The 16,081-nt window shown below is 37.9% G+C and overlaps 1 protein-coding gene across 17 annotated transcripts in view; it reads left to right on the forward strand.

Annotated features, from left to right (window-relative positions):
- The window catches only part of Pak3 (p21 (RAC1) activated kinase 3), a 258,071-nt gene extending 243,281 nt beyond the window's left edge, over positions 1-14,790 (forward strand). For 16 of the 17 annotated variants that reach the window (XM_063279845.1, XM_063279849.1, XM_017601940.3 and 13 more), the window contains 2 exons: positions 6,433-6,570; positions 8,230-14,790. In XM_063279845.1, the coding sequence (XP_063135915.1) occupies positions 6,433-6,570; positions 8,230-8,319 (228 nt within the window). In that variant the 3' untranslated portion in view covers positions 8,320-14,790. The remainder of the gene's footprint in view (positions 1-6,432; positions 6,571-8,229) is intronic. The other variant, NM_019210.2, reaches the window with a different exon arrangement.
- Positions 14,791-16,081: the final 1,291 nt, after the last annotated feature.

The following is a 16,081-nucleotide window of genomic DNA, read 5'->3' on the forward strand; positions in this document are numbered from 1 at the left end:
TAAAAATGTGGTGATCAGGGAACCATTGTTGGCCCAGAGAGATTCCTGTATCCTGTGATTTTTCTTATCATTCCTCAGAGAACTTACAGGCTCCAATGGTTTGGGTATAACCCAGAGATGCATACGCCTATTCCTATAATAAGTACCATACTGTTGGCTAAGGAATTAAGTCCATCAAAATCAAAGATCATTGTAAAGAAACGAATCTCGGGTTGAGGTTGTACCTTTGCCCACTGAAATGTTTTATTTTATGGCTTTTGAAATATGAATTCACCAAGAAAATCAGTGTTTTCCTGAAATTGAAGATTACTTCTGACTTTTGTTTTTTGTTTTCATTTATGTTCTTTTTAACTTGGTCACAATATCATTTTTAAAAAACCATTTGCACTCTGATACAAAGATCCTCAGAAAATTCTTTGCTGAGTTGAGCAAAACTCCAAGTTATTTTCATCAAGGCAGTGTATACCAGGAAAAAAACCAAGAGTTTAAACCAGTGGTTCTCAACCTCTCTAACGCTGCAACCCATTAATACAGTTCTTCTCATTGTGGTGACCCCCCTTTTCCATAAAAGTATTTGAATAGATACTTCATAACTGTAATTTTGCTATTGTTATGAATTATAATGTAAATATCTAATATGCAAGATATCTGATATGCGGTCCCATAGGGATCATGACCAACAGGTTGAGACCCACTGGTTTAACCCTTATTCCAAGAACTAAGCTGACATTATGGACAAGCCTTTTGTATTTGCTTCCATTTCTTTTCCTTTTTGTTGCTTCTGTTGATGGAAAGAAGGAATCACTTCATCCTCAAATAGAAAATTTCAATAACACCGCTCATCTGGGAGATGTTGATGAATGGAGAAAGACAAGTAAAAAAGCTGTCTGCCATCTCTACCAACTTTATTGATTATAGGAGTCAAGAATGAATTCTCTTCCGAAGTCTATGAGTCAAAAATCTATTACTATTACCTTGTATAGGTTGCTCCTTGCTGTGGTCATATGTTCTTGTTCCTTTGGAAGATTTCAATTTGACTAAGCTGTTACCTTCCTAGCATGAACCACAAAGGACAAAGCCCTGAAAACCATGGAGTTCCTTGGGTTTTATTGAAAGGAAGAAGGATGGCACTTGACAGTGCTCTTGGTCCTGTTGGGAGATTTTCTCTTTAATTCTTTTCTGCACTGTGCTATCAAAGGAGATTCACTTAAAGAAAGACACAAGTTTTAGGGTTCTGTTTTTCTACTCTGTGTGCTTTGGTTTTAGGTAGCTATAAATTTCTCTGCCCTTGCTATGAATGTTGTCCTGAAGTATGCTTTCAGTGAAGTGATCTTCAGAAAACAACCAGACACTCCTAGATCATCACCTTCAGACTAAAGCTGTCCTCTAGAATGTAAAGACCACCCCACTCCCTGCCTTGCCAAACAAAAAACTTGGATCATAGTGTGAAACATGCTGTATGGTAGGACTTGGCAACCTCCCACTGATATGAATCATAAAAAGCACTGTAGTGATAAAACCTTCACAAGGATGAAATGATATGCAAATGAATGCATAATATTTACATAATACCTTAAGTCAGAAGTTGAGAGTGAGCTAATGAAATGAGCGGTGTAGAAGGTGATTATTTAATATAGTCTTTTCCAGTGATACTTATTTCTCATTTTAATTTCATTTTAACTTTTAAATCTCTTGACTAACAAATAATAATTATAAGTACACAGTACTGGAGTAGAGTGGGGTATTTCAATGCACTTGTCAGACCAGAGTAACTAGAATTTTAACTCCTTATCATTTTAGGAGTAGAGAAATGGAACAATAGCAGAAGATCGATTCCTTTGACATCACTTATTTTCTGGCCTTTATGTCTGTTTCCTCTTTCTCCCAAGTGCCTTTCCCTGTTGGCCCTTGGCTCCTGCGTTTGCCTTTCTTCTGTTTCCTCTCCTTCTCACAGCTTCTTACCTTTCCCTGACTTCCTGGATCATTCTCTTTTCCTGCCTTTAAAAAATCTACATGGTTATCCTGACTTCCACTTTCAAATGCTCTTTAGTTCCAAACCTTGAGTACTGCTAAGGTCATGCAGGGTCACGTCATGATTGCAAGTTGCCTGCTATGCATTTATTAACAAGACATTAGAATGAGCACATGGATTGACAGAGTCATCTGGTGTTTATTTTATGGCAGTGGCCAAAGCTCTCTGCTTGGGAAAAAAAGTATTCCAAAGCTAGCTTGGCACCTAATCAGTCAGTATTACCTAATTACCTTTTATTATCAACCTATAAGGGGGATAGATCCCTAAGTTCATTTTAAATGGCTTTTAAAGGGCAGCAAAACAACAGCTCCTCATAATTTGGTGACATGAGAATTTGTGTGTAAGACAATGTCGAGGTAAATTAGTTCACAATGGTCTATCACACTGTAGTGTGAAAGTTGAAATAGGTATAAAATACAGAAGTGTATATGTCTAGTGGTTTCTCTGTTGAAAACTGGGCTTTATTAACTCTCCTAGCAAACCAAGGCATGTCAGAGACTTTCAAAAAATCCATAAACACACTAGAAGCAGCAATATGTTTTGACATTTAACCTCTTAAATTGCAGGTCATGCGTAAACTACATCACAAGGTGTCAACTTGCCCATTCCCAAATTTTGCTCATAAAGGATTGAGTTAAAAAAAAATCTAAAATGAAAATGGAATCACAACAGCAGGAGGTTGCAGAAACCATTGAGAATGAAGGCCCGAATACAGAATGCATGAATTCAATTATCCTTCCTATTAAATACACTGGTTCTCTTAGTATTTGGGTAAATTCAGTTACACATAAATACTGGCAATATAACCCTACAGTACACACACACACACACACACACACACACACACACACACACACACACTCTCATGCACCCACACACCCATGCACATGCACACTCCCCCCCCCTTTTCCCCTTCTAGCTATGTACATGCCCTTTGTTCTCCATTTTCAAACTAGTAGAGAATGATTGACCACAGAAGGGCCCATTTCCTCTGTACAGGGAGAAACTGAAACAAGTATGCGAGGTGTTTGCTGATAGTATGTAAGAGAGGGTGTCGTGCGGCAGTTAAGAACATGGCGTCTCAACTCATACTCCCTGAATTCAAATATTGATTACTTCCAATTAAAAACTCATTAGAAGTATGACACTGGACAAGTAAACAGGGCAGTTTATTTGTCAATTAAGAGTCATAATAACTTACCTCAGGGAGTAGTTGTATGGATTGTATGAGGTAATTAAATCATTTTGAAATCAATTTTATCTAGTTCTACTAGCTTCTGATCATGTGTATACTGATGTTGACATTTGCATGAATAAGCCTTCTTACTCCTGCTATTCAATTATACTGCACATTCACAAGATTTTGTGTGGACTAGGTTGGGAACCCACTCACCATGTATAAAATATTTTCCATGGGAAAATGGTCTTTGAGTCCCAAATACTCAGCTTACAAAGAGATTTCTCAACTATACCCTATCCTCTTTGTAAAGTGTTTCATTATATGGGTGCTGAGAATTCATATGCTTGCAAGCATATTTCCATGAAAGTCTCCTGGTTGTTTTTCAATGACTTAATGTAAACTTTATAAACTGCTATAATGAACTTGAGTCACAAATGAAAGCGTTTTAATTAAATACTCCTATGGCAACACTGCCTTAATGAAAATTTATGGTTTACATATGGATTGTCTTGAGACTCCTTTGGAGAAATGTGGTAATGTCCACGGTGAAGGCTTTGATCCTTTTCAGCTGCGGAAATTGCCAATAAGGTAAACTCAATTATTTCTCCAATTAGATACACTGGCTTTCTCTTAGTGTTTGAGTAAATTCAGTTGCACATTAAGGCTAGTGAAAAGTTTAATGGTTGTAATTGTCAAGATATTTACAGTTATCATGGTGATGTGTCCAATACTAGCTAATGTTTATTCGGTGGAAAGCAGCTACCATTTTATTTTTGCTAATCATATTTCTAATATGAATACAGTCTATGTTATGGTCCTATATTGCCTCACCTTCGGAAAAATATAACCTACTTAATTTTCTAAATTCTATTATAAGCACTTTCCGTGTTCAGTGTTCGCTAGAAAAGATAAATTTTTGAAACTGATGTTTGTCGACACAGTTTTCTCAAGTTCCTTTTATCTCCCTTTCATCTCTTGTTTGTTTGTTTGTTTGTTTGTTTCAATCAAACATGAGCTTAGCTCGATCCTGATGCCTCACCCATTTAATAGCATATTCTATGTACACTGCACGGAGAGCATTCTTGTTTCTCCCCTAGCGAGCAGTGATTACTTGGTGTGACTGATAGATGCGCTTTGACTAGTGTGTGTATGTGGGAGTGGGGAAGAGAAAGTCCCCAGGGTAAGATTCGAACAGAGGAAAGCTGACAAAGGAAGCAGGAACCAAACCATACCGTATGCCATGCCAATCCTTACTATGTCTTGTGGACCAAAGAAGTGTTGTTAGGAATGATAAATAGGAAGAATAGCACAGCTCCTCTGACTAAGTCATCTTTTATGTAAGCTTAAGATTTTCAAATCTCTACCCTTTCTCTCTACCTTCTCCTCCCCCTGCCTCAAATGTTCTTGGAGAGGAATTTGGGGCAGCACCATCTGAATCCCATGTCTTTGGACAATAGGAGACCTCTAAGAGCTTTTAAGTAGATGAACGAGTGGCAAAAACCATGTGCTGAGATACAATTGTTAAAGGGGGTACGCTTCACAACAAAGGGATCCGAATAAGGAAAGTCAGCCAGAACTATATACTAAAGCTGTCTGAGAAAAGTCTTGCTCTTAAGCAAAGATAATAGTGCTATAAAGAAGTAGATGACTATGAAAGCCATATAAACGTTGCATTGGGAGAACTTAGTAGAATAACTGTAGAATGTTGGGAGGCCGATGGTGTAAAGAAGGGGAACACGGGGGCAGTCCTGTGCTTTCTTGCTTGCATTAGAAGCAGCTACACAAGGTCCGTAGTCCAGTTTCTAATAGCTAGCTCATTTTCCTTGAATTTTCAGTTACCCTTTAAAAGTATTATTAATCTTCCCCAGTCTTCTTCATTTGAGACTTGGCTTTTCTGAAAGAAAGAAAAAAACCTTTGGGTTGTCATGTTTGTATTTGTGTCTCATTAGCAAGGCAGTGGGTAGCAATTTTCTTTTTTATGAAGACAGTCCCCAGCTCACACACAGGATGTGTTCTAAAAGTTCATTTCTAAGTTAATTATTTGGAACCTAGAGTGCGTTTTCCATAGAAACAGCCTTATACATGGTAATTAGGTTCCCCTGCCAGTCAACAAAGGCCAGTTTAGTCCTTAATGCAAGTGAATGGGTGTGTTTTTGCCGTGGAAATTGAGTAGGAATAATACTGTTGCAATTAAAATGAAAACAATCATTGAACAAGAAATAGTCTGAAGTTTTTGTTTTCCTTGAAGGGCAGTGTTTGATGAAAAACATGTTTAATCCTAGGAAAATTAAGTAAAAGACACGGGGGATTGGATGCAACAGTTTTTAAAATGCATTTTAAGTACTGTTTCAGGGCGGGGGTTAAAATAATGAAATCAGTATTGCATTTATCTAGAAGAATTGAAAGGTGCAAAATATATTTTAAAATTCAAGTCCCCAGTAATTGTGATGCCAGAGAGAGCTACTTTTAACAAGTTGATTTGTGTTAACTTTTTCCTTAAAACATGCAATTGTGTACTGTGTGTTCACAGAGTGATTGCTTTCAGAAAGGCAAATTGATTCCTGTGTTAGTGCTTGGATAATTCTGACACCCATTTGTCTATCGTGTCAGCTACTGCCTGTCTCCTTCCTTTCCTCAGTGGCTCCTCTTCTACTTTAATATCGTACATATACATGCAAATATATGCATATGTGTGTGAAATCTAGATTTCATTTATGTTTCTCTTTCTGGCTCCGGCTTTTTTTTTTTACTTTCTCTGTTTCTATCTATTTTCCTAGGAATGACATTACTTTTGTCTTTTATATCTCCTTCCATCAACCTAACAATAGTAGTTAAGGTATATCCACATGAGGAACTTCTATTACAACAATAACAATTATTATTATTAATGAAGGATAATCAGATCAATAACCAAGTAGGTTAGGAGTCAGCAGTTAAGCTATCTGTTAATACAACCTATTCTCAGTCCTACATTCCAATAGATACCATGTCCACGGAATTCTCTCAAATGGACTGTTTTACGATCTAAAATATAAATAAGAGGGTTGGGGATTTAGCTCAGTGGTAGAGCGCTTACCTAGCAAGCACAAGCCCCTGGGTTCGGTCCCCAGCTCCAAAAAAAAAGAAAAGAAAAAAATATATATAAATAGGAAGAAAATTGACTTGTATGTATAATTTTACCATGTATATGTTGACTAAAGTTGAATATTTTTCTTTATAGGCCTTATATCTGATAGCCACTAATGGAACCCCAGAGCTCCAGAATCCCGAGAGACTGTCAGCTGTATTCCGTGACTTCTTAAATCGCTGTCTTGAGATGGATGTGGATAGACGAGGGTCTGCCAAGGAGCTTTTGCAGGTGAAAATAAAATGAGGCAATTTACAACGGGAGAGTTATGCTGCTTTTCCATGTTAATGTGTAACATGAAGAGATCTCTGTTGAAAGACGTGTAGTTGGAGTTGGGCTCTTGCCATTCAATTTTAGACCCTGGGCACGTTAAGTATAGACATTCACCTATTGCATCCTTGATTGATCATGTTGCCTTGATTTTTAAAGAAAAATTTGTATTTGAATCTATAATTCTCTTTTGTTCTTTCTGAACTCTGATTCTACAAAGAAAGACTAACCCAGTTGTGACTCTCTGTTATTGTTGGGGGTTTTGGTTCTACACTTTACTTGTACCTCTGGATGTTATATGCTCTTGGCCAGAGGTGATTTTCTACATAACTTCCACGCCTTTCCACGCTTGTCACCACATCTAGATCCTTCTCACATCCCTTTTCCAAAGATGCCAAAGAGGCAGTATCATTAATGTAACCACACAGATAAATACAGAATAGAATCAATTATGTAATTCTAATAGTGGGAGAAATGAACTTCACAGTTCTGACTCCAAAGTCCCTGTAACTTACCACACCAAAGAACTCTGTTGTGGCAATATTAGCATACCTTTCAAAATGTTGAATTATAATGGCGAGCAAACATTCTAGAGGAAATATCTGGAAGACAACTGGCAAGTAGGACAGAAGAGCGGCAGAGGTTAGGGGGCATCTGGTCTCATAAGCACAAGCACACGCACACACACACACTCACACACACTCACACTCACACACACACACACACACACACACACACTCACACTTTGAGCTTGTGAATCATCCCCATAAAGCAGATGATAGGTTGAAAACTTTGACAGAAATGAGAGCTCTGTTAGAAATTAATTAGCAAAACAAGATAACGAGCGGTACTTTTGCAGTAAACAAGAGGTCAGAAAAGAACTAAAGATAAAAAGAGGAGGAAAAGCCCTGTAGTAATAGAATGTCACAGATCTGCAGAGAAGCAACCATTTTAAAGACATAAAGGAGATTTGCGTGCATCAACTCTTGCAGATGAGCCAATAGCAGTGGTGGAGACACAGCTATTGGGTTTGGCAGCCAGGGAGCCAATGGTTTCAGAGGAAAATTGATTTTAATGTTCAGTTGAAGATACTCTTTCAAGCCTGAGAGAGCTCCAGCCCCATTCTTCAGTTTAAGAAATGTAGAGTGTCTGGCCATTACCGAGTAAACCATTCCAAGTTCTATACTGAAGAGTTTCTAGCTGTGCCAAGTAAATTTCCATAGGATATCATGATATTGAAAGACCAAAAAGAAAAGGAAAGTCTGAAGGACAAAAGCTGGCAGGGATTTCTTTTTTAAATCAAGCAGTGAGTGTTTCAACGAGTACTCGAAACACAAAGGAGCAAGCATATTTGAAAATGTAACCTGTGGGTCATGACCTTTTGGGGATCACATATCAGATAACCTGCATATCAGATATTTATAGATTTACAGATATTTACAATTCATAAGAGTAGCAAAATTACAGTTACGGAGTAGCAACAAACTAATTTTATGGTTGGGGTCAGCACAGCATGAGGAACTGTATTAAAGGGTCAGAGCATTAGGAAGGTTGACAAGCACTGTACTAATGGGAAAGCAGAATTCTAGTAATTCTTTGTTTTTTCCTTCCTTTTTACAGCATCCATTTTTAAAATTAGCCAAGCCCCTGTCCAGCCTCACTCCTCTGATTCTTGCTGCAAAGGAAGCCATTAAGAACAGTAGCCGTTAGAAGTGCAAGCCTTACCCCTCACCGTCTCCCGGATGAGTAAGACTGAACTAAAACTCTGCTGCAGGATCCACAGAAGAAAAGACAGTCAAATGGAGTGGGGGTTCTTTAACTTTCAAGTGAATAGAAACTTCTTATAAACCTTTTTCCTACTCCCTCAGATTATGTAATTTATTTGTAAGCCTGAACCGCAGCCCACACAGGGCAGCAATGTCGAAGTAGCCATTAAGTGGCCACTTCCACCGTGAAGCGAGAGAGCCAGTAGTGAATCCCCTCATTCGTGCATTTACTTTGAAGAAAAAGAGATTTCTCAAAGATGCACACTCCCTCTTCATAGTGCTGTGTGTTTTTAAGTTAGAGAGTAGTCCCCCTTCCATTCAAACCTCTTTCAAAATCCCTTACCCAACGTGATGTTTTTTCACTTGCATTGTCATTAGATGTCCAGAAAAAAAGATGTCAAAATGTTTTTTTTAAAAAAAAGAAAGCAAAAAAGCAAAGAAAAAAAAACAAAACAAAAAACAAACAAAAACGAAAAAAAAAAAATAGAACAAGTGCCGTGTGAAGCCGTGGACGTCCATGCCCTAATCGAGTCGCAAGTTTTTATTCTTCTGTAGTGGTGGCTTGGTTTGTGTACCTATTTTTCTGCATTTGTATTGGAGAAGGTTTCCTTTAAGACATTTTTCCGAAAACAGGAGGAATAGGAGTCAAAACAAAGCTCTAATTGTGAGATCCTGTCACATTTCGCATGGATGCTAATGGAGTAGTTGAATTGTCATGTGAAGCAGCTCGTTGGCCTCTGTGATAACAGAGAAAGGACACACTGAAAATGTGGCAGCGCTGCTGGGTGAGTCCAGGTCCTAAACCTAGGATATCCTGATGGGAGAAACCTTACTTACACAAAGATGGGACTTTCTCTGAGAGCCAAAAGGAAAATGCAGAACTCCTCATTGGGCAGTAAATAAGCGAAGATGGTGAATTTAGTCCTCTCTTGTGCTCCTGTAACATAGGCATTGTACAATAGGCACATTCTGAGGAAATAGATCCATTAGCCGATGTTCTTCATGATGAAAATATTCATTTTGGCAATTTGTAACGCATAAGAATTTTTTAAAGATTTTAAAGATCTAGAGATCAGAGATGTAGTAAAGTATTCAACTCTTTAAGGAATGGAAAGTCAATGAAAGCTACATCCCAGTCAACACTTGGCTCTAAATACTTGAAACTGATTTTTCTACATATCTCCAATCTCTTTTTTTTTTTTTTTTTTGGTATTTGACTATGGTATGTTCTTATTTAGTTACTTGGGCTTTTGCCCTTTAAAAGCATGTTCATAAAAATGTTGGAAATTCACTGAAAAAATAATTTTTATCTGTACTCATATTTCCCAACGGAATTCTTTTTGTGGCTTGAAAAATAATTCCAAAATTTGACTATTATTTCACTATTTGTATTTATTAAAAATTTATTAGCTAATCTTCTGAGTGTAAAAAAAAACATCTGGAAGGTGTCTGCATAGAAAAGGATATGTCTCTTTTGAGTGTGTAGTCGGTTGTATGAATTCTAGAAAGTTGTTTCTCTAAGCCTTTGAAAAGCCAACAATCTATGTTATACGCATTTCTTAATTTTTTTAGAATTAGAGAAACTGAATAGACTTTCCCTACATTCAGCGAGAGGGGAACAAAATGAGTGGCATCTGCCTCTCTTCTCTGTGAGGGCCATCTGTCCATTTAAGCATCCATCCATTCCTTCAAATGAAAGCACTTTCTCTAGAGTTTCTGCTGATCATATAGTACAATGTTTATGTTGAGAGATGGTACCACTGGTGGATTTCCTATTTTCCTACATTATAAAATTAAGGAGGGGCTTACCCTTCCCTGAAAATATCCACCGTGGAATAAAAAACAAATGTGAAGAGAAAAATCAAATGATTATATTAATTTCAAGCTTATTTTGCAAAGAGATATTTGGGCCTGACATTTTAAATGTCACACCTCTCTAGTGAGAGAGAAAGAACATTAAGTTTTTTATTCTATTTTATTTTAAATGAAGGATTTTTCCCACTTGTAGTGCCAGGGAATTCCACAAATTCCTGGGATGTAAACAGAATTCAATCGATTGATGACTGTGCTCTGCTAATAGAGAGAACCCACACCCTGGCTGGGAAGTCCAAGACATCAATTAACATCCTCTGCATGTTGTAAAGGCCTTTGTTGTTGTTGCTGCTGTTGCTGTTGCTGTTGTTGTTGTTGTTGTTGTTGCTGTTGTTGTTGTTGCTATTGTTGTTATCCTTATTTAGAAGACCCTGGAGCTGTGGTCCTTCAGGTCTCTGTTGGCAGAGAAATGGCTGCTCCTGATGCTCTCCACTCAGCCTATTAACAGTGAAGGGCCAGGTACTTATTTCCCATCATTCTGTACCGAGGTTTAATAGTCTGTTCTAGTAGGCAGTACTCGTACAAAATTATACCTGTGTACATGTTCCAATGAGAACAGCTTCTACAGTCTTTTACTTGTGTTGAAAAGTTACATATATTTCTAATAAGTATTAGAGAGAAACTTTTTCTCATGCCAAAATGATGCTGAAGGGTCCATACTTGCTATACTCGAACAAAGTAGCCTCCAGATGGTTGATAGTTTATTCCCTTTCCTTGATTTGTTTTGAGCTCATCTTAATACAGATGAGGCTGTCCAGACCTTTAACATTGCTAGTGTGCCCTGAGACATTTGTGGGCACATTTTTGAATGTTGATTCAAAAATGTCCTGAGGTAGGAATAGGGCAGTGGGAAAGTCAGGGAAAGGTGAGAAGCACAGTAAAGATTATTTATTTAAGAAAGAATAAAACATTGATATTGTAGCAAGGATCCAGTTTGTTGTCATAATCCCATGTGGATTTGGGGATGACGCGATCCCCCTAAATCAATCAACATGTTGGGTAATGACTTTGTTCTTGCTGATCTTGTCTGTGTGTCATTGTAAATATTTGTGCGTCCATGCTCCATTTTGGCTACTGGATGGCCAAGTCACATAAAAAGATTTAACTCGAGTATTTATTCTTTAATTGTGTTCTTCAGATTCCTTTCAGGCGTATGACTTGCACCTCCAATGCTTTAGTTGAACCACCTAGTCCTCACATCTATCAATTCCCTGTGAAGCACATTCCATTGCTAAAAGAAAAAAAAAGAAATAGAAATTGCTTCCTGTTTTCTGTATAACTGTTTTGATAGTTTAAGATGTTTGTCTATAATGGATATTTCTCACCTCAAAGATCGTGTAAATAATTATATCCATTTCCTCAATGGGTCGTTTATTTCTAATGAGGCTGCCAGTTCTCAGAGAGAGAGTCTACGGAGTCGCTTTTTAAAAATACAAACAGGGATTACATCTATGTAAAAAGAAGTGTGCATATGCATAAAGACTGGGAACACAGATAATTGAAATCAGTTGTGTTAGGGTGGTGGGGTTCCGTGAATTTTTTTCTTTCAGAAATTTTCTTTCTTTGATATTGATATATTAATAATTGAAATAAATAACAGAAGGGGAACTATAGAAACATAGAAGAGATACCAGAAGCAGACACCTTCTGGCCAGAGCCCAGAGCATGCAGGGCACAGATATTTCCTAGTTACAATTATTCTGTAGGCTTTATACTTGCCTGGGTACTGAGGTTGGCACACGCTCAGGTATGGCACATGCTTTCTTATGAGACTATTATCTAAGTCACGCTAAGGAGACATCACTGCTAGAACTCCAAATGCATTCTTCTGCTATAAAACAGGTTGCCTTCAGCTTAAGTATGGCATCCAGGAGTCTATTTTGTTTGCCTTAGATTGGAGGGCTGACAACTTAATTAGCCCTGTTGATAATACTTGTTTTAGATGCTACCTTTCTAGCTTGTTTTAAGAGATTTTCAAGGTCAATTTTGGAAGGATAGAAGGGTAAAAGAGCTAGCTCCTACCAGTTCCTGGCATAACCAGACCAATCATTCTGACAGGAGTCTTCTTTAAATAACCATAGACAAATCCCATTGGTTGCGATGGAAATTACCATGTACTATTAAGCGTAACTGCAAAATTATTAAGAGAAATATTTAGGATTGTCTGTTAACATTCAGTTCCAGTCCTATTAGTTTTGGCTTGGGATGGTCTTTGGGCTCTTGTGCTGCGTGACTGTAGCATGTAGGCAGTGATCGTGGTTTTTTAAAAGAAAGGGAGACCAGCCATCAAAGAAGAATTTTCTTCTAACTCACCAAAGAAATTTTAGGTGAGGACGTCATTAATGTATGTTCCACAGTGTCACCAAAAGCAGAGTGTATCCCCAGAAAACTCACAGGCATTCGCTTAGCTCTTCATAATACATATGGAAGTCTTCACCCTGCCATCCTGGTTGAATCTTTTCCTGGTTGAATCTGAGCCTTTTGAAGTTAATATTCAAACAAATGAATGGCGTGTTATATAAACGTCTCCCAGTCTTCGAAGAAGGAGCCTGAAATTCAGCATTTGTAAACTGACAGTCTAATGGGCCTGGGATTTGGAGTAACCTTAACACACAATACTGGACATATACTTGCATGTGGATTGGAAAGGAAATAAATAGGGCCTTGGGAATAAGGGAAGTGTTTCTCCTATGAAAGAATTTTTCATCAAAGACTTATTTCTGCTATAATTTTGGGTTGTTTGGATTTTGGTTTTATCTCTTCTTTTCTGCTTCACACTCCTTCAGTGATCAACTACATCTAACCAACTTCTCATGCTTGGGAATGTCTGTTTATCATCCAACAGTATCTCGCCGAATCTGCAAATATGGGACTTGAGATATCACCATGTGCACACCTCTGACTATACAAACACTACCGACTTGTAGCATTGACTGCCACGTAAACCTATTGAACTTGCAAGGTGAACTTAAAAAAAAAATCTAATTAGTGACACCAGACTCTCCCCAGAAGCTGCCATCAGATGAATGCTGTCCTGTTATTACCGACAGTAAGGCAAGCACCGTGGTCACCTGACTCAGTACCTAGGCAAAACCTGACAGTAATGCTAAAGAATAAGTCAGATGTAGTAAAACACATACCCAGGGAGGAGATCTCGATGTTAACATGGGTATTTTACCTAACTTGCTATGTGACCGCGAGCAAATCACTTAGCCCTTCTCTTTTATTCATCTATAAAGTCAGGGCATTGAATCAAGTGCTCTTCAAGGTCTTTCCAAAAGCTCTGACATTGTATGAGGTAACAGTTTGCCTTGCAAATTCAATCAGCCAACGTGGTGGCAAATATCACAAGCTTAAGCCTGGATCTCTTAGGTTGCAGCTCCACAGAACCATGTACAATGGAAAAACTCAAGTAAATGAAGTTAACAGCAGCAGGGAATGTTGATCAAACTCATGGAAACCTTCCAACTTCCTCCCAACTGTTTTGTTTTTATTTTAATGTCTTTTTTCCACTGAATGTTCCCAGTTTTCATTTTCTATACGCTGTACATGAAGTCTGGTTTCCATAAAGCTGTGGCTAGCATTTGCTACTAGAACAGAAATTCACTGTCACATTTCATAGAATAAAACTGTACTTGGGCCTCTCTATTCCTATGAAGCAGTTCTGGGGCTTAGAGCATTAAAGTATAAAGTGGCACAGGATGGCCGAACCCAAGCATTTTAATGGCTAAGACCACAGAGTGGACCTATGTATTGACAAGTTACAAAAAAGAGCAACAGAAAGGCAATTGCATGCTTTTAGCTGACACATTAACTGTTGGGATCAAAGAAAACATTTCTCATGGAAATTCCCACAGCAATTGGCTATGAGTATGCCACTGAAAAAGAAGAGAAACTAGTTAGTTTGGTGGATGGTCCCTTACTGCCTGCCTACAGCAGAGTGCCAACCAACCTGGAGTGTGAAATTCAAGTTCAATGTGTGTGCTTGTGTGTGGTGTGCTTTTTGGACCCGCATATACTATATTCATTAGTGATGATAAGATCTTTCACCATTAATGGGTTGAGTTTGAAAATCTCAGTACATCTGACAATAGCTGTCAGATCGCACGGATACTGATATCTGCTGGGATTGAACTCATAACATCCAGATAAAATAGATTGAGGAGGATCTTCATTTTCACCGTTTATCCAAGTTGTATCTCATTTGGCTGTGCATTACTTTTGTCAAAATGTGTTGTTATTTGTTAACCCATGTGTAGTGAAATTCTTCTGTAATTTTGGATTAATGGTATTTATGGTCTTATGTTTGTTTGATTATTAAGTAAGTTATTTCTTTTGTAGACTTGCTGATGGTATGACACCATCCCTCTGCCCTCAGCAGCTGATCTTTTTGAGGATTTTTATTTCTAATATTGTTATTTTAAATTGTGGTTGAAGCAATAGAAATTTGAAATATGGATTGTGCATGACTGTGTCTTGAGTGTAAAAATATTGCAGTTTGAAACTTGGACCTAAAGTATTGCAAATAAAATGACAAACATCAGTGTTCTCTTGTCTCTCTCTTCTGTCACTCTCCCACCTGATCCTGATCTCAACAGTTATTTTGCCTATTTCACATTTTGGCTGGTATTACTCTCTTAAAGCTATAAAGGTGATAAAATGGCCAGTATTCTACCAATACAAGATTTGCCTCAAAGAATCTTCTGTAACTCAGATTCTCTACCTGACCTTTACATAATAGACTAACTCAAAAAAGTAAGTGTGTATATTCAATACAGAGAAAAACTTGGTAGATTTCAAAGGAAGGTGAAGGAAAATCACCATAAGAATTTACAGGTAACCAGGAGGTCGATTTTGATCATCTTTCTTCATGGAAATTTCTGAACATGCAATGCCATGTTCACGATGCTCTGATTTGCCTTACATGTATTTTTTTAAAGATTTTCATCCAGGTATATGTGTGTTTGCATTGTGTACAGATGTGTGTGGGTGCCCATGAGTGCCATTATGTGCATGACACCTACCGGAACCAGACTTACAGACAGTTGTGAGCCTCCTGGTGTGGATGCTGGGAACTGAATTCTAGTCCTCTACATGAGCAGAAAGCACCCGTAATTGCTCGGCCACCTCTCTGGTTCCTCCTCATATCTTATATCAAAGTCTTCAGAGGATCAAAGAAATTCCAAAACAGCCTCACTGAGAGTCTTTATTCATTTACTTACACATTTCTTTGCATTTACTGCTCCTGATGGGGTGTGTGTACAAAGCATTATATCTTTGTGTAAGTGGGTACAATGCCATCCGTCTTCCCCACAAATGCTAACTGATGACCTTTGAGAAGACTCATAAGGTAAAGGCACCTGTCTCCAAGCTGTTAGTTTAATTGCAGGAATCCATGTGGTGGAAGGAGTCAATCAACTGCCTAAGATTGTTTTTCCTGACTTCTACTCCCATGCTATTTGACATCCGTGCCCTAACACACCCACACAAATGCACACAGATAGGTAAATGTAATTTTAAAATGCTACTTGCTTGATTTTTTTTATGCACTTACATACAGGCCTCATCATTATTTTTGTTTTGATGTGGAATGTAGGAGGCATTTACGGTAAATATGAGTAAATAAGAATTTTATCCAAGCTCTTTCCACTCCTTGTTATGAATCATTGTGCTGCTTCTTTCACTATTAGCTTCTTATCCCTGTAAACTTCCTTTAAAGAGATTGTCTCTGCTTAGTTTTCTATGCCCATTTAATGGAATAGAAAGGATATTAAATAGCACTTTTGTTATTTGTAAGTTTCATAGATTTATACAATGTAGTTTGATCATATCTA

Source organism: Rattus norvegicus, chromosome X (assembly GCF_036323735.1).
Source record: "Rattus norvegicus strain BN/NHsdMcwi chromosome X, GRCr8, whole genome shotgun sequence".
Classification (NCBI taxonomy): domain Eukaryota; kingdom Metazoa; phylum Chordata; class Mammalia; order Rodentia; family Muridae; genus Rattus; species Rattus norvegicus.